A 19,795-nucleotide genomic window follows, 5' to 3' on the forward strand; every position below is an offset into this window, starting at 1 on the left:
AAGTATACAAGCAACAAAACATATCAGGAATCATTGTTCAGAAGGATATTCAGCATCTTTTATCTTTGGCTAGAGCCCAAAGTAAAAATAGGTTTGCTCTATAGAGTAGGAAAGAAACTCCTTTCACAAGGAGAGTATGTCAGGGTTACCTAAGGAGGAAAAGAAGCAAAGAGATGAACTTCACTGAAACTGCTATGTGGCCTTCTAAGCTGGTTACTTTCTCACATATCTTATCCCATTTTACAGTCACAGCATGCCCTGTGATCCCCTTTTATGATCCCCACTTTTATGATCCCCACTTTACAAATAACCAAGGGTTAATTACTTGCTTCAGGGCACACATCTCATTACTGTAGAGTTAGGGCTGATTCTCTTGGCCTCCCGGGCCACCTGTTTTCTGGTGCACTGTCTTGACTGTATTGCCATTCTAAATTTTTAAAAGTAGTTCCTTGCTTAAAAGTAAAGAACAAGACTATCTGGATGGCTCTCACATCTTTTTTTTAAGGAGAAAAATCTAGTTTCTTAAACAAAACTTTATGTGGAGCCCCAATATATGAAACAGATTGGAGTAGAGCAGCCCTGTTGGATTTGGGGTGCATTAAGAGGCTCAGCCACCCTTCTGATGAATCCCCCTCAATGACTACGCTCTGCTGTTAACCAGGAACTTTCTCCTTGCCCAGTAATAGACATTTTAAAAACAGTTGTTAAGAAATAAAGTGAATAAAGGGAGTATTTATAGAAGTGAAGAAAAGAGGAAACAGAAAGGGGTAGGTCATGAGATTCGCCTCATCCCTGCAGGGTGGAACTCTTTAGATGTTTATTTTAAAAATGGGATGAATAGGGGTGCAAGGCTGGCTCACTGGGAGGAGCGTGTGACTCTTGATCTCAGGGTCATCAGTATGAGGATCATTTTGGGTGCAGAGATGACTAAAAAAAATTTAAAAAAAACTTTAAAAAATGGGATGAATAAAATGGATATTATGGGGTTAAAACAATTTAATACAGCACTACCTAATGTTAGGTGGGCCAAAGGGACTCCTTACTGCTCTCCCAACATTAAGTGGCCCCAAACAAGTTCACTCTACCCCTGTTTAGAGAAAGTGAGAAGGCAGGGGTTGCAAGGAGAAATCTGGTGGCAACAGTTAGGCCAATTAATCAAGTTAAGGAGTCACCAAATGGCCAGGGCCCCTTGTTCAACTCCTCGCTGGAGACCCAAAGCCTTATTCAGAAGTCCCATAGACTGTAGTCCAAAAACTCACTGGCGATACCGTGACTCAGGCTATGATTAGTTCTGAGAGCACGTAAAAATGTAAGGGTCAATAAGATTATGAAAACTAGAATGTTGAATCAGATTTTGATCAGCTTATTGCTGCTCTTAGGAGGAAACTAACCAGTGTTTTCACCATTAAGTATGATGTTTGCTAGATTTTCATAAATGCTCTTAATCAAATTGAGAAGATTTCCATGTATTGCTGAGTGCTTTTTGTCATAAAGGAGTGTCAGATTTTTTTTTTAAGATTTTATTTATTTATTTACAGATTGAGAGAAACCATAAGCAGGCAGAGGGAGAGGGAGAAGTAGGCTTACCACCAGGCAGGGAGCTGGACGACTTGGGACTCAGTCCCAGGACCCTGGGATTGTGACCTGAGCCAAAGGCAGAGGCTTTTGACCATCCAGTTGCCCGGGATGTCAGATTTTAACAAATGCTATTTCTTCCATCTGTTGAGGTAGACATGGGTTTTTCTTTTTTATTAATATGGTATATTACATTAATTGATTTTGAGGGGATGTTAAACCAACTTTACATTCCTGGAATAAATTCCACTTAGTCATGTGTATATTTCTTTTCATATGTTGCTGGATGTAATTTGCTATATTTTGAAGCAAAATATAGTTAAAGTTGAAGTTGAAGATTTCTTTCTTTTTTTTAAGATATTTTTAATTTTATTTTTTTAAAAGATTTTATTTATTCATGAGACACACACAGAGAGAAGCAGAGACACAGGCAGAGGGAGAAGCAGGCTCCTCATGGATAGCCTGATGCAGGACTCAATCCCCAGACCCCGGGATCACACCCTATGCTGAAGGCAGATGCTCAACTGCGGAGCCACCCAGGCGTCCTTTGTTGAGGATTTCTGTGTCTGTGGTCAGATATTGGCTTTTCCATACTTGTGATCTTTGTTTGGTTTTGGTGTCTGATTAATGCTAACCTCATAGAATGAGTTGGGCAATGTTCCCTCCTCTTCTTTATAGAAGTATCTGTAAATAATCATTATTAATTCTTCTTTAAATATTTGGTAGAATTTACTAGTGAAACCATTTGGTCCCAGGTTTTTGGGGGGAGAAGGGGAGGGTAGTTTTTGATTACTGATTGATTCAATCTTTTAAATTTTACAGATATATTCATATTGCCTATTTCTCCTTGAATCAGCTTTAGTGCTTCATCTTTCTATGAATTTGTCTATTTTATCTAAGTGATCTAATTTCTTTGCATATAATTGTTCATAGTACTCTTTTATAAGTCTCTTTATTTCTGTATGGTCAGTTATAACGTCCTCTTTTATTACTGATTCTTTTTCTTTCCTTCCCTTTTCTTTTCTTTCTTTCTTTTTTCTTTTCTTTTTCTTTTTTTCTTTTTTTTTTTGTGTGTGTGTGAGTCTAGGTGAAGATTTGTTAGTTTTGTTGCTCTTTCAAAGGACTGAATTTGATTTAGTTAATTTCAGGTATTGCTTATATATTATGTTTATTTCCTCTCTAATCTTTACTTTTTCCTTCTTTCTGCTTACTTGAGGTGTAGTTTCTTCTATTTATTTCTTTGACTTAAGGTGGAAGTTTAGGTAATTGTTTTGAGACCCTTCTTTTTTTTAATGTATACATAACAATTATAAATTTCCTTCTCAGCACTGCTTTAATAACATCCCATAAATTTTGACATGTTGTGTTTTCATTTTCATTAATCTCAAAGTATTTTCTATTTCCTTTTGGTATCTTCTTTGATCCTGATTATATAGAAGTGCATTGTTTAATTTCTGCACATTTGTGAGTTTCTAAAATTTCTTTCAATTATTGATAAATTTCTAATTCAGTGCCACTGTGATAAGATAACATATTTTGTATTATTTCTATCTTTTTAAATTTATAGAGGTCTGTGGCCTAGCAGTGGTTTATCCTGAAGAATGTTCCATATGCATTTGAGAAGAATGTATATTCCTGGATGAAGTGTTCTGTAAATGTCTGTAAGTTTATCCTGTTGGTTCATAGCATTGTTCAAGTCTTCTCTTTTGTTATTGTTGATCTTCTGCATAGTTGTCTTATCCATTATTGAAAGTGATATACTGAAGTCTCCAACCATCATTATTGTACTGTCTATTTCTCTATTTCTGTCAGTTTTGTTTTCATGTATTTGGTACTTGTTATTAGGTGTATATATGTTTATAATTGTTTTATTTTTCTGATGGATTAGCCCTTTTATCATTATAGAATATCCCTGTTATCTCTACACATATTTTTTAAAAAGTCTCCTTGGTCCACTCCAGCTTTCTTACAGTTGCTGTTTGCCTGGGATATATTTCCCATCCTTTTAATTTTAATCTATTTTTAATTAAATCTCAAGTGTGTCTGCTATAGATAGCATAGTTGGATCTTGTACGGTTTTCAGTCTAATAATCTGTACTTTGATTGACTTGTTTAATCCATCTACATTTAATGTGAATACTGATACAGTTGGATTTATGAAGCCGTTTTCTTTGTTTCTCATGTACTGTCCTTCCTCTTTTACTGACTCCTTTTCATTAAGTGGGTGGTTTTTTTTTTTAAGATTTTTAATTTACTTATTCATGAGATACACAGAGAGAGGGAGAGAGAGGCAGAGACATAGGCAGAGAGAGAAGCAGGCTCCATGCAGGGAGCCCGACATGGGACTTGATCCCGGGACTCCAGGATCATGCCCTGGACCGAAGGCAGCACTAAACTACTGAGGCACCCAGGGATCCCCAAGTGGGTGTTTTCTACTCTAATTTTTAAGTTATTAAATGATTTTTCACTATGTTTCTGAGTTATTTTCTAAGTAGATTTTTTGTTTTGTTTTGTTTTGTTTTGTTTTCATTCATGAGAGACACACAGAGAGAGAGAGGCAGAGACACAGGCAAAGGGAGAAGCAGGCTCCATGCAGGGAGCCGGTCGTGGGACTCCATCCCAGGTCTCCAGGATCACACCCTGGGCTGAAGGTGGCTCTAAGCGCTGAGCCACCTGGACTGCCCTCTAAGTAGTTCTTTTGTCATTTTTCTGCAGGGGCATTTGTAATTTTAAATTTTTTTCTTTTTTATCATATATAATATTTTGTTTTTGTTTTGTTTTGTTTTATGATAGTCACACACACACACACACACAGAGAGAGAGAGAGAGAGAGAGAGAGAGAGGCAGAGACACAGGCAGAGGGAGAAGCAGGCTCCATGCACCAGGAGCCCGATGTGGGATTTGATCCCGGGTCTCCAGGACCGCGCCCTGGGCCAAAGGCAGGCGCCAAACCGCTGCGCCACCCAGGGATCCCCCAGGACCATTATAAAATGAAATCATGACTTGAGGTTATTTTGGGCCAAAGGGTGAAGCAAATTTAGACTACAAATCACAGAAGGGTTAGCTCATGATTGCAAATTCCACCAAAGAGTTGTTTGCTTCTTTTATTGCTATCCCAAATGCAAATTTCCTTAGAAAACTCTTGTATTGGAGGATAGAGCAGATTTTGTTTTGTTTCACCCTTACTCTGGGGATATGAATCTTGCTTTCTCAGATTTTCAGGGAGAGGATATCTCATATGCTTCCCACATGAGGCTCTAGTCATCATTTCCTGTCTCTTAGAACTCATGAGCCTGAGAAAACGAAAGCTAAGATTTTTATAGATTTGGCAAATGTCCTAAGGATAAAACCAAATTATCTCTCTTGATTAGTGTCCACATTTATATTTTTGGACTAAATGATTATTCTCTTGATTGTTGTACTATACTTTTAGATTTTTTAAAAATATCTTATCAATTGTTTTTAGTGGAGGAGGCAACTTAAAAATCTGGTCTATTATGTTACTGAACATGGAATCCCATTAACTATTTTTTCCACTCCTGCTCTTTGTCTGGCACCAGGACAGGTCCTGGAATAGAAGTCCACCTAAATTGGTGTTATTTTGTATCTTCTGTAAGCCAGTGCTGGTTTGTCAACTATTTGTTTTCAATATATAGACAGGAATTGAAAGTGAGTGTAAATGACTAAACCTCTACCTATCTTGTCCCAGACTAGTAATTAGTCTAGTAACTAGTAAAAAAAAAGTAACTAGTAAAAAAAGATGAGAATTTTTATTATGTCAGTGGATCTTCATGAACCAGAGATTGAGTAGTACAGTCTCTAAACTAGGACGGTTTTTTAGACTTTGGCTGGGCCACATAAAAACTCATGAATGTTATGGATACTCTCCCCAGAAATATGTGCACATAAAAAGAAATATAAAAGTTAACGTAAAATATCAGTGTATAGATAGATCCTCTGAAATCTTATAGATCTTGGTTTTTTTTTTTTTTTTTTTTTAATCCTAGGAACAAACAATGGCAAGGAGATGCTGAATAATCATTTCATCGTTCAACTTATTTGCCACTCCACTTATTTTTGAGTATAAACTGGAGTAGACAAAAGGGGGACCCCATAATAGACTATCAAAGGAATAAGTTGAAAGATGTCATTTATTAGTCACTCATTCATCCAACCAAACCCAAGTGTCTACAATGTACCAGATCAAGTTCAAGATCTCAGATCATTGCTCCAAAAATTAAAATTTACCATTCTTTTTTTTTTCTATCCTTTGCCCCAAGCTCCACCTGTACAATGTTCCCACATTAGAATTTCACACTTACAGAGTCTTGGTAGGAGGCAGACCCCACTCCCCTCTGTAAGAGAAGGAAACTCACTTTGCCAAACATTCCTGCAATCTGACAGAGCATGAGGTTCCAGCACTCAGGTGACCACATGCCAGCCTCTAACTCAGGACGTGGTGACTGGCTGGGACAGTGCAGAATGCATTTGGCACAGATAGTATGAATTGCAAAGTGTCATTCAGTTGCCAGGAGCAGCAGAGACAGCAATCTTTACCCCAAGATCCAGTGTCCTGCGTCATTGGAGTGAGTGTTGTGGACAATGGCATTTGTGCTCAGCTGCTCAGCAGCAGGGGCAGTGGTTTCTATGTGGGACCACACAGGGTGGGATTTTTGGATTCTGTTCCTGGTTGTGTGGCTGCAAGTCTCTTCTATAGTGTTCCCTGAAATAAAACAAGGCATGTGTATGTCTGTATACATGTAATAAATATAAATAAATATCTCTGTATCTATCTGTCTACCTATGTGTTTCAATTGGAACAATTTGGAATTGATTGTTCACACCAAGAAGTGAAAGAGAAATTCAAGTACCAGAATAGTCTCAGCCAGGATTCAGAGATTTTTTTTCAGCTTTATTGAGATATAGTTAACATATAACATTGTACAAGTTTAAGATGTACAACCTAAAAAAAAAAGATGTACAATCTGTTGATTTGATACTTATATATTGCAAAATGATTACCAATCCAGTGTTAGCTAACACCTGCAAGTTACATAATTACCATTTCTTTTTTTTTTTTTTTTTTTTTTTTGTGGCGAGTACATTTAAGATCCACTCTCTTAGCAACTCAGATTTTCTTTAAAGAAAATCAGCTCCAGTTGAGCTGATAATTACTTCCTAAATCTTCTACCTGGCTCTCCTACACAATAGAGAAAACAACGTGCATGTCCCGTAGCATATGTCTTGACTTTTCCTTCACAGGAAGAAAAAAAAAAAAATTTAAACGTGGACTTAAGTCCCTTCCCCACCCTGAGGGTTCTCTGATCACTGACTTTAATGGTTCCTGATCTGGTTGAGTGCCAAAGTTGCTTGTGTGTGTGTGTGTGTGTGTGTGTGTGTGTTTAGATTTTGTTTATTTATTTGAGAGAGCGAGAGAGCACAAGCAGGGGGAGTGGCAGAGAGAGAGGGAGAAGCAGACTCCCTACTGAGCAGGGAGCAAGGGCAGGGCTTGATCCCAGGACCCCCAGATCAAGACCTGAGCTGAAGGCGGGTGGTTAACCGGCTGAGCCACCCAGGTGCCTCATGCTTGTGAGTTTATTACAAAATACTCAGGTCTCTTCCCAAATCTGCTGTCTTAGAACGTTGGGAACAGAGCTCAGGGATCACTTATTCAAGCCCTCCGTGTGCCTTCAGCCCAGGGCGCGATCCTGGAGTCCCGGGATCGAGTCCCGCGTCGGGCTCCCTGCATGGAGCCTGCTTCTCCCTCTACCTGTGTCTCTGCCTCTCTCTCTCTCTCTCTATCATAAATAAATAATAAATCTTAAAAAAAAAAAAAAAAAGCCCTCCGGGTGAGGCTGATGCACAGCCCCGTGGCACCTGGTCTCCCTCCGTTCTTCCCACTAAATGTGTGATCCGAAGACCAGCAGCAGCAGCAGCAGCACCAAGCTCCTCGTAAACTGGCAACGGATGGAAACGGTTCGCAGAACGGAAGGCTCTGCGGCCGGGGACACCGGGAAAGGGCAGCGCGACGCCACCTTCGCACGGAAGACGGGCGGGAGCCAGGGGCGAGGATGCCACATGGGGGCGGGGGGGGAGCTGGGGGGAGCCTGGGCCCCGCCCCGGTCACGTGCCCCGGCCGCCGCGGGTCGGGGGCGGGTTGGGGGCGGTGCGCGCCGCTCCCCCGCGTGGACCGCAGGGTCTGGTCGGCGCGGAGCCCGGAGCCCGGAGCGCGGAGCCCGTCGCCCCTGCGTGCCCGCGGAGCCCCCGCGCCCCCGCGCCCCCGCGCCGACACCCCGCGCCGACACCCCGCGCCGACACCCCGCGCAGCCTCCGCCGTCGGCCCGCGCTCGTCGCCCGCGGGGAACATGAGTGGCCGCGCCCGCGCCAGGGCGAGAGGCAGGGCCCCCGGCCCCAGCGCCACGGAGGTGGGGCGCCCCTCGGCCGCGCCCTCGGTGTGTAGGACTCGCCCCTCCGGGACGCCACCTCCCTCTGCTCCCACCTGCCTCTCGCCTGTCTTCCCGCTCCACTCCGGGGCTTTCCGGGGTTTCTCACATTCCCCTGGGGGGGCTTCTCCGAGCTCGGCTAGAGGCCAGTGCGTCCCCCGCTGCCTGCGGGCTCGGGCGCGCCCTGGCCCAGGGTGCTGGTAAGAATTGCGGTACGTCGATGGTGCCACCGCAGGGCGCGTGACTTGATGCGGTTTGTCGCACTTATACATAAAATAAGTAATCTCACACGCAGATGTGGTTTCGATTCCCTATTTCTTTTGCCTTTTTTTTTTCTTTAAGATTTTATTTATTTATTCATGAGAGACACAGAAAGAGAGAGAGGCAGAGACCCAGGCGGAGGGAGCCGGCGTGGACTGGTGGACTCGGTCCCGAGATCCCGGGATCACACCCTGAGCAGAAGGCAGACGACGGCGGAGCCACCCGGGTGCTCCCAGCCGCTGTTTCTTGACCCACCACTGTGGGCAGGGCCCCTGGCTAGACTTAGGCAACTAGATTAAACTGGCTGGCAAATCTGCAACTTCTGAGCAATGCTACTCCTACCTATCAGTATTTGGAGCTTAGACCAAAAGTTCTCTAGTGAGGAGGCTGTTGTCATTGTGCCTTTAATTTCATGCCGTTGTTTTCTCTTGACTTCATGCATTTTTTAGCAGGCCAATATAAACTGCTTCCTGAACAAGAGGTAGATACTGTGAAAACAAAATATTAATGGTTCATTTGGCCTATTTTGTGATCTAATTTTTGGACTCATTTATTCAGGAGAGTTATTACCTGAGCTGGTGACCCAGGTCCCCTGCGCTCAATGTATTTTTTTGTTACAGATGTGTTCACACTGGAGGCCTCCGTCTGGAGGCGGTGGAAGTATATGAAGGCTGTGTTCATGTGTACGGCTACTGCCTTCCCTCTGAGCTCTCTGGATGTGAGACTCACAGCTCTACCTCTTTACACCTCCAGGTGTAATAACTGTATCTGGTTCATGGTCAGCATTAAAGTTTGAGAAGGGGGAAAAACTATAGCAGGTCCATATCCTTTTTTTCTAGAATGGGCAATCTCTTCTCATCATCTCTTAAGCATTTTGTCTGTTAACATTGTTAGCTCATGGTAATCTGATGACTTAGGACATGCCACAGTTTTTATTTTGTATTATCCTTTTAGGTTATGATTTAACATATTAAATCTGACCAAGGTGTTTTTCTCCCCCTTTTAGCCTACATCTGTTGATACTGGTGACAAGGAAGCATCCTCTTCCAGTGGCTTCGTGGGAACAAGCAGGGTTTCCCAGCAATGTAAGTGCAAGTTGGTCTGCTCCATTCACTTCTGTCCTATCTGAATGGAGCAGGAGTGACTGCTAAGCTTCACAGCAGCTGCTTTATAGCAACAGAGTCACTTCTAGAGCATCCCATATACCTTTTCTCAGAGGATCACCTGTGTTTGTTATGTTTCTTTGGGACTCCCAAACACAGTCTGCCACTGCATTTCCTGCTACTGCCTGGCAGTTGGGCTACAGGCAATAGGAGTACAGTCTTCTGATTTTTTCTGTTCACTGAATAATTTTGAAAAATATTAAAAAATTCTTTATGACATAGGAGTGTCAATGCCACTGCCCTGCAGGGATGGTAGAAACCTGGTACACAACAGCTCCCACTGCTCTCTTCTTTTTCCCTACCCATGGCAGACATCACCTTCTTTTTTTTTTTTTTAAACTTTTTAATTTATTTATGATAGTCACAGAGAGAGAGAGAGAGAGGCAGAGACACAGGCAGAGGGAGAAACAGGCTCCATGCACTGGGAGCCCAACGTGGGATTCGATCCCGGGTCTCCAGGATCACGCCCTGGGCCAAAGGCAGGCGCCAAACCGCTGCGCCACCCAGGGATCCCCAGACATCACCTTCTGATGGTAGCTCTTTTCACTGCAAGTCCACATTTGGACTCAGGATATTTATCAACATGCTACTGCAAGTAGCTGCTATCATGGTGTGGGTTGGCATGCCCCATACCCTAGTTTGCTAGGCTGCCATGACAAAGTATCATAGACTAGGTGGCATAAACAATAGAAATGTGGTGTTTCATCATCCTGAAGGCTGGAGGTCCAAGATCAAGGTGTCAAGAGTTGGTTTCTTCTGAGGCTTCTCTCCATGGCTTGTAGATCACTGCCTTCTTTCCGTGTCTTCCCATGGTCTTCCCTCCGTACTTGTGACGTCATCTCTTCTTATAAGGACACAGTCATATTGGATTAGGGGCTCATGCAAATGACATCATTTTAGCTTAGTTACCTTATTAAAGATCTCATCTCCAAGTAGTTATATTCTGAGATATCAGGGGTTAGATCTTCAATGTAGAGTTTACCCCATAACCACTGCTGAAACCTGTTAGGCATCTCCCTTGCGCTATGATGTTAAATGATTGCTAATAAACATATAACCTCTAAGCACTTAGGTTCTCCCAGACTCTGTGGATCATCACTTTCTCCACCATCAACTGCTTGGCTCTTATTCTCCACTGGGGTTCTTTTAGCTCTACTCAAGTACCCTCTGTGATCTGAGCTCACAGGAGTATATATGGTCCTTCAGAAGACCTGTTCTTAGGGGCCATGCATCAGGTCCAGCACTACTGCTACCATTCAAATCCTGTTCCAGCTTCTCTTGGGACTTTTTTTCTATGTCTGCTGCACATTCTTATAACTAGTGATGGTTGGGGATTGATTTTTTTTAATTGTAGTAAAATATACATAATGTAAAATTTACCATCTTAACCATTTTCAATTGTATACTCTACTGGCATTAAGGACATTCACATTGTTGTTCAACCATCACTACCATCATGTCTAGGACTTTTTTTGTCTTACAAAACTGAAACCCTATACTCAGTAGACAGTAACTCCCCATTTCCTCTTCCCTCTAACCCTTGGCAGTTACCATCTTTTTTAAAAATTTTTTTCTTTTTTAAAGATTTTATTTGAGAGAGAGCCAGTGAGAGAGAGAGAGAGCATGCACGCACACAAGCAGGGGGAAAGGGCAGAAGGAGAGGAAGAAGCAGATTCCCTGCTGATTGGGGAGCCCAACCTGGGGCCTGACACAGGGCTCTATCCCAGGACCAAGAGATCATGACCTGAGTTAAAAGCAGACCCTTAACCAACTGAGCCACCCAGGCACCCCTCGGAACTACCATCTTATGGAAGATTGATTTTTTAGAAACTACCTAACATCTTTTGAAACCTAGAGCAGTGAATGATATGGATAATCTAATAAGAATAATTTTTAAACATTTAAAAAATTAAATAAATGTGATTTCCTGGAAGACTCTGACTCCACAGAAAGGGTATGAGCAGCAGTTTTGAACAAGTGATGGTGTCATTTGAGAGAATTGCAGTGGTTGTTTCAAAAGACAGAGGTCAAGTCAGAGTCCTAGAGATTGGTCATATGATTACTCGTAATAATATTACTACTACACTTGCTTCGCAGTAATATTCTTTACTTTTATTTATTTATTTTCACATTATCTTCAAAGTGCCAAAGTTGTATCCAGAAATCCAACGTCTCTATGCTTGTTTAAGCAGAAAATGTTCATTTGGAAATATATTTTAATTTCATATTTGCCAGAACCTAACAATAAATAACATGCCCCAAGGTGAAATGCTATCTTTCATTGTCAAAGAAATGATCTAGTAAAAAACTGATAGCAGTGTTCTGGGTGTTTTTCTTCTTTTTTTTTTAATTTTTATTTATGATAGTCACAGAGAGAGAGAGAGAGAGAGGCAGAGACACAGGCAGAGGGAGAAGCAGGCTCCATGCAGAGAGCCCGATGTGTGACTCGATCCGGGGTCTCCAGGATCACACCCTGGGCCAAAGGCAGGCGCTAAACTGCTGCACCACCCAGGGATCCCCGTTTTTCTTCTTATGATTGAGAGAGGTAAGAGATTTAGCCCCAATCTGGGAAGAAGTTGATGTGGACAGTCTTAGTTTGTGAGTCTTTAGGGTGTTATGCCAGAGCTGATAGAGGGAGAGCTACCCTCCTTAAATGAGTGTGGAGCGGGGCTTTTTCTCCTTAGCCAAGAGGAGAATCAGACTAGACCTAAATAGTATGAGGTATAATTAACTCATGGTTTGTTATTTCTAATAAAACATACGGTGCTTCCTTTACAATTTTCAGTTGTTAGGCTGAAGACTTCTGTATAGTCACGATTGTTTTCAGCATTGGGGGCCAGTTTTAATTAAACCCACAAAAATCTGAGGTTTGGGAGCACTTGGGTGGCTTAGTGGTTGAGCATCTGCCTCCAGCTCAGGTCGTGATCCTGGGGTCCCGGGATGGAGTCCCACATCAGGCTCTCTGCAGGGAGAGCTTCCGACTCTGCCTATGTTTCTGCCTCTCTCTGTGTGTTTCTCATGGATAGATAATAAATCTTTTTTTTTTTTTTAAATCTGAGCCTTGGATTTAGATGCAGTTCTGATATAGTAGTTGTAAAACAGTATCACTAGAATGAAATATGAGATATTATGGGATTCTCTTCGTATTTTAGGTGAAGATGGTATATCTTCTGGTGATGCTGGATGTACTTTCATTGAAAGAGGTGGGAAAATCAGACGAGACGTCATGGATCTGGGTATCTGTACCAGAGAGAAATTGGCCCATGTGAGAGATTGCAAAAGAGGTACCTCGTTTTCATATTACTTACTCTTTTAGTGTTGACAAATCGTGCTTAAGGAATTCTAATTTCTAGATCTAAAATAAAGTTTATTTATTGACTTAAAAGATATTTATTGAGCATCTGTTATGTTCAGGGCACTATCTGGACACCAATTGTTTTAGCCTTAACTCTCTCTTTTATTAGTAGAAATAATATTTCCCCCAGACATTTCACTTGTTGAAAAGATTTTCTCCTTATCCTTGGGGGTAGGGGTTTAAAGAGATGCCCTCTTTTCTAACACTTTTCCTATATAGGAATAATAATGTTTCTGGACTTAAGCTATAAAAAGGAAGATGTAATCTGTTTTTGGAATTTTTAACATGGTTTCCCGAGTCACCCCTGAAATTGCACCCAGAATTATGGGCATATGCATTTTCATTAGATTCTTGAAAGGCTTTGTGACACCCTCCCAAAAGTCAAGAAAGACTCCCTGATGCAGATCAGTTTTCTTCAAACTTTTTACAACACTAAACAAACAAAAACCAAACCAAACAAACAAACAAAGAAACCCAGATGCATTGTTATCTACCATACACGCATTAACAAAAAATTGAAATAAAGTTTCATGGAACAGTGCTTGCCCTTACTATGTGCCAGGCTCTCTGGTCCATTCTGTTTCATTCTAGTCATTTCATAAAACATGATGGGTTGTCTCATATATTTTCATATCTTCCGCACTAACAGGTCATGATTACAGTTTACAAACACTGGTGTAGATGATTTCCAAGGGTCTTGCCAGCTCTGACATTCTAGGTTGACTCCTCTTTATCCATGAATATGAGCAGCTGAAATGTGTTGCCATTTCCCAGTATACAGGAGAACAAAAGAAAGCTTTCCTTGAATTAAAATAGCACAGGAATTCCTTAGTCCTAACAGATGTCTACCACACGTAGGAACAGAGGAAGTACTAACACACACGATGCTCTTTTTCTTTTGACCACCTTGGAGGATCACGTTTCCACTTCCTCCATGAAAGGAAGCAAAATAGTGCCCATTTAATAGAATTCCTTTTTATAAGACAAACACTGGATGATTCCCTACACGAGGAAGTCAGAAGTAGCTCCTTTGTGCTCTCCTAGATTCTGTCCTGGAGGGAGCTTATGTCATCTTGAGGACTGAATAACTATATTAAGGCCATCTCTGAATTTGTCTGACTTTGAAGAGGTGAATAAAAAATTCTGTAGAGGATGGAGTTTCTGGAAGCATACAGGGCCTCCCTATTATCTGTAGAACACAGAAGCCCAGAGACTTTGTGTTTTCATACATGAAAGGCATATAATTTCTTTCTCTCTCCCTGTTCTCCTATCAATCTCTGAGGGCTTTCCTTGTTCCCTGATTGAACTTTTCAGAATTTTCAGATGTATGGTTAACTTTAGATTATCTGGATTTCCAAGGGGCTGGGGGCTGGTGCTCATAGTAAGAACTGGACAGGGTTTTTGTAATCTAAGAGCAGCATAATTTCAGAGCAGCATGTGAAAATATTAATTGAGCTGATTTTTTTTTAATTTTAAGATTTTATTTATTTATTTGAGAGAGAATGAGCAAGCACAGGAGCAGGGGCAGAGGGAGAGGGAGAAGCAGGCTCCCCACTGATCAGGGAGCCTGAAGCATGACTCAATCCCAGGATTCTGGGATCATGACTTGAGCTGAAGGTGGGTGCTTAACCAACTGAGCCACCCTGGTGCCACTCAGAACTGAAAGGCAGGCTCTGGAAAGAGTCCTATGGTAGTTGAATTCTGATGCTTCTCTTCTCCGAAGGACAAGAATGTCAGTGTCTTCTCTTATGTTCTTCTTTTTTTTTTTTTCTTAATTTTATTTATTCAGGAGAGACACAGGGACATAGGTAGAGGGAGAAGCAGGCTCCTCTCAGGGAGCCCAATGCAGGACTCCATCCCAGGACCCCAGTATCCCGCCCTGTGCTGAAGGCAGACGCTCAACCTCTGAGCTGCCCAGGCATCCCTTCTCTTATGTTCTTATGAGGCCTGCTTTACACATGATCCCTTTTTAATTCCTAAATGTATGTTTGTAGGACTCCATAATGTTATCAGGCTATAGGTTATTAGAGCTTGTTTTGTGTCACTAAACAAGACTCCTTGCTTTACAGCAACAACTATGCATAGGCAAATAAAAATTTTAAATGATATGATTAAGATTAACATGGGGTGATTTTATTTTGGTTAAAAAGTGTATTTTTATTTGTCTTCCTCAGGTTCCAGTGGAGTGCCTGTGAAACTGGTCACAAATCTGTTTAGTTTAGATTTGCCCCAGAACTGGCAGCTATACCAATATCATGTGGCATATGTACCAGAATTAGAATCTAGAAGGCTAAGAATTGCTTTGCTGTATAGTCATGCAGAGTTTTCCAACAAAGCAAAAGCATTTGATGGCACCATCCTTTTTCTTTCACAAAAACTGGAAGACAAGGTACAGTATGGCTAATTTTTATACCTGCACACACATGCATATGCTTATACTCATCCATGTATATTTAAGAGGTTAGGTGATTGTCATAACAATTGGAATGAGTGTCTCACTCATGCCTGTACTCTTTCCTGTTCCCATGCCTGAGAGCAAAAAGACTTCCTAATTAAGACTTCATTAGTAATTGATTTCTTAATTAAAAAGCTGATGATGTGACATTTTAAAAATAAGAACTGTAATACAAACACTGCTTTTTTTTCAACTACTTTTTTTTAGGCAAAGTGTCCTTGAATTAGACATCTTTTTTAAACTTTTTTGAAAATAGGCAAGACTTTAAGAAACACCATTTAGCCTAAGGCTTCAGAGCTTTAAATTTGCTCTACATTTTTTTTTTTTTACTCCTGCACAGTAGCACCTGTCTGTCCAAATAATTTTATATCAATCTCTGATTCAAAACCTGTCACTTCTTTCATCATATTAAATACAAATTATTAATATCAATCTTAAGGATATTTTTTAATGGCATGATCATTGAATATGGCAGTGGCATGATTCATCTTCTTTTATCCATGTTTTTGTATCTTCAACATTTCAGTCCTAAAATAAAGATACTGTTATTGATGTTTTTATGATATGCTTTGTTCTAAGGCAGTATTAAAATTCCTACAGGGAAAAAAGAACCAGTTTCTTTATAAAAAATTAAAATTGAACGTTGAATTAGAACTTCATGCTTCTATCCCCAAGAAAGCTTAATCCTTTAGTTCAACATTTTGGACAGGGTGATACCAAGGCATAAATTTAAATTTCAAACTCCATATAAATCTCTGTGAATTTCCTCAAGAAATGAATTTCTGAGCACTCTTGGGACCTTTATCTTTTTACGAGAGCCTGAGATTTATCGGAGCTGCTTGAGTGATTAGTTTCTCTGGATATGGAATTTAAAAATTATACCATAGACTTAAATTTAGGGGCTTTGAAAATCTGGATCTGTAAATTTATTTATTTATTTATTTATTTTATTTTATTTTATTTTTTGGATCTGTAAATTTAGAAACATTTTAATTCATCATGATTCCTTATTGATCCTTCAGTATTTTGTCCTATGACCAAACATCGATAACATGCTAATATCGTGCCTCTCACACTTAAATGATACATTTCAGATGTATTGCTATCGTTAAAGGTCATCTTGTTTTTTTTTTTTTTTTTTTTTTTTTTTAATTTATTTATGATAGTCACACAGAGAGAGAGAGAGGCAGAGACATAGGCAGAGGGAGAAGCAGGCTCCATGCACCGGGAGCCCGACGTGGGATTCGATCCCAGGTCTCCAGGATCGCGCCCTTGGCCAAAGGCCGGCGCTAAACCGCTGTGCCACCGAGGGATCCCCGTCATCTTGTTTTTATAGACAAATTTGCAGTAACAGTAAATTAAATATGTTAATATTATATACCCCCTTTGAGTGGTCCAGCTTACTTCAATTGTACCTAACCAAAATGGAGAAATTTTACTCTACAGATGCTCAGAATAAGTTAATATTACTTGTTTCTCATTCAAAATGAGCATGTAGTATGCACCTTAGAGATGTAATCTAATGAAGAGGCAGGTGACTAAAGAGATTGTAAACACCTAGTGAGACAAATCAGTCCTGTTGACTTTATTTCCCAGGTGATACTAGGTTTTGACAAAAGAATATTGTCCTTATACTTCATTGACATATGGCCTAGTGACAGTGAAATAGGAATAGTAAAAAGAAATAGTGTCCTATCAAACGTGTTACTATGCTCATCTTTTTATTCTGGTCTTAATATTGACTCAGGCTTAATTCTGCATTCCCATCCATCCTCTACACACTTTGTAAGATACTTATTTTTGTTGAGAAAGCCTCTCCACTAATGCATTCATTGCACTCCTGCATAATGCAGTTCACCCTGTCTGTGTATCTATGGCCACAACCTGCTCTCACTGTTCACATCTAGTTGCCACTCTTACACATTCATTCCGCACTTGTAAAGAGCCTAGTCTGTGACTGCCAGGGGGCTACCATCATAGAGGTAATAAGGACAGATAAAACAAGGTTCCTGGCAAAACATTTCAACTTTAGTACCAAAGTTATTTACAACTAAATATGGTGCAAGTTTCTTTATAAATAAATACAGTACAAGATTACATTTCTTGAGTAATCTGCCAGGCTCTTTGAGTGTGTGATCTCACTTAATCCTCTCATCACCTCTGGAGACTTAGATGTCCAACGGTCTTCATACAGAGTTTGATGAAAGGAAAGATCTTGCCTGGCAGGATACTTCAGTGTGAGCAATACTGGTCCTGTGGGTAGGGTTTGGGTCAATGAGGGGATGTTGGGGGTAAAGGAGATTCCTAGATGGGAGGATGGGAAGAAGCAAAGGCACAGTGATAGAAGGCGAAGGGCATATTTTAGAAACTTCTGATTGTTCATATTTAGCCAGAAAAGAATGGAACTTGTGCCTCCAAAGGTAGGAAGAATCTTAAATGTCCTGCCAAGGAATAGGGACTGTCTTCCACAGGCCAGTGAAGCCTCAAGAGAGTGTTTCCATGAGAGTTGTGTTAGATTAGTTACTCTGATTACATCCTGTTGAATGGTTGACAGGAGACAGTGAGAAGATTAATAAAGCGCCACTGGAATCAGCTGGGCAGGATGTCAAAAGGGCTTGGACCAAGGAACAAAGTGCTATTTATTTAACCTTCCTGGGTGCATGTGCTATGGATAAGGATAAGATCAGTGAATTATCCCATTTAATCTTCACAACACTGCGACTGATCTGAGACTTGCTCCCATTTTAGAGGTGGGGAAAGTTCTTAGGAATTGAAGTGGCTTGCTCTGTATCACATAAGCTGCAAGAGGCAGAGCACCAGGATTTGTCCAATTCTCAGTCATATCCTCGTAGGCTCTGTGGTAATAACTGGAACAGCTGAAATAGATTAAAGGTATTGATGGCGTAGGAGTGCTAAGACTTGCCGACCAAATGATTAGCTGACAGACTGAGAAATGAAAGTGCCCTCTGATGCTAGCAGCCAAGGACTGGAGGTGTGTGTGTGGGGGTGGGGGGGGGATGGGCAACAGACACAAGAACCCAAGAGGAGTTGGCCCTTTGGTGAGGGAGGTGCAGGGAGGTGACTTGGCTTAGATGGCTCTTAGGAATGCAGTTCCTGGATGGCTTTCTGAGGGGGGATCACCTGCTGCCACCTTCATGCCAACCCTTCAGCCCAATGTCCTTTGTTGTCTTAAGCCTTTGTCCTGAAATACTACAATAGTGTAAAAGCATCTCACCTCTTTTGCCTGCTAGACTTCTCCTGGGTGTTGATGAGCTCTTCCTACAGCTATCCAACTCTCCTATCTCACAATTTGAATAAGAAGTCACCTTGGTGAAATATTTCATCCCCTGTGGAAGGACCTGTTTCTTTTTCCATGCAATGAGCCATTCCTGCCCTACATTTTTAGTTCAATCTGAAAGTGACTAAAATTACACTTTACAGAAAGGAGGAATAAAATATATAAATAGTTACTAACGAACTGACCTCTTCTGATTCTTTACTATTTTGAAAAATTCTTGGTCATTGACTTTTTATTGTCTGATTGGATCACTCTTTTATCCCAAAAGCCTGTACCAAGTCCTATCTGGTCTAAGAAGCTTCAAATTTTGTTGGGCAGCTGGCATAGAAACCTATTCATGCATTCATTCTCTTGTTAGAACATTGTTCCAGGTTATAAGAAACACACAAATTTCTCTAGACCTTTCAAAAATTGATAAAAGCAGATTTCCTGTTTTAATGTTTACTGATCCCCACTTTCACCATGTTTACTTCCCCTCTTGCAAGTCTCCTTATCTTTCCTTCTCCCTTCTTCTCTCCTTTTCTGGTTTTACTTTAATTAAAAAAATTTTTTTAAAGATTTTATTTATTCATGAGAGGCAGAGAGAAAGAGAGAGAGAGAGGCAGAGACACAGGCAGAGAGAGAAGCAGCCTCCGTGCAGGGAGCCTGATGTGGGACTCGATCCCGAGACTCCAGGATCATGCCCCGGGCCGAAGGCAGGCTCTAAACCACTGAGCCACCCAGGGTCCCCTCCTTTTCTGTTTTTTAAAAGATTTATCTATTTATTTGAGAGAAAACAAGCCTGCCCTGCCTGTGAGTGGGGGAGGGGCAGAAGGAGAGGGAGAGAATCCTCAAGCAGCACCCCGCTGGGCACATAGTCTGACCCAGGGCCCCATCCCAGGACCCTGGGATCTTGAACTGAGTTGAAATAAAAAAGTCAGATGCTTAACCAACAGAGCTAAACATCCCTCTGCTTTTCTGTTTTATGAATAAACTTTTGAGAGGCTGTCCTCCAGAATCCATGAACCCAGGATGAGCTGGACAGTTCATTAATAGGCTTCTGGGTGTCTATGAACCCCCTGAAAATGGGCACGTCATTGTGGTAAATATGTATGTGAAGTTTTCTTGGGACAATGCCCATAACTTTGATCCGACTCTCAAAGCAATTTGTGACCTGTCCCCCGCACCTCAGCTAAAAAGGTCAAGAAACCCTTTCTTTTTGGATCAAGTCTCTGTACTCCAAGTCTGATTTTGATTTTCTGTTAC

General features: G+C 41.1%; 1 protein-coding gene across 5 annotated transcripts in view; it reads left to right on the top strand.

Annotated features, from left to right (window-relative positions):
* PIWIL4 (piwi like RNA-mediated gene silencing 4) overlaps positions 1 to 19,795 on the top strand; it is a 69,659-nt gene that overhangs the window by 15,233 nt on the left and 34,631 nt on the right. For 2 of the 5 annotated variants that reach the window (XM_072726204.1, XM_072726200.1), the window contains exons 2-4: positions 9,286 to 9,364; positions 12,595 to 12,726; positions 14,972 to 15,186. In XM_072726204.1, the coding sequence (XP_072582305.1) occupies positions 12,669 to 12,726; positions 14,972 to 15,186 (273 nt within the window). In that variant the 5' untranslated portion in view covers positions 9,286 to 9,364; positions 12,595 to 12,668. Of the gene's footprint in view, positions 1 to 7,422; positions 7,552 to 7,779; positions 8,028 to 8,899; positions 9,033 to 9,285; positions 9,365 to 12,594; positions 12,727 to 14,971; positions 15,187 to 19,795 lie in introns of those variants that run through there. The other 3 variants (XM_072726203.1, XM_072726202.1, XM_072726201.1) reach the window with 3 other exon arrangements.

Source organism: Vulpes vulpes, chromosome 11, assembly GCF_048418805.1.
Source record: "Vulpes vulpes isolate BD-2025 chromosome 11, VulVul3, whole genome shotgun sequence".
Classification (NCBI taxonomy): Eukaryota; Metazoa; Chordata; class Mammalia; order Carnivora; family Canidae; genus Vulpes; species Vulpes vulpes.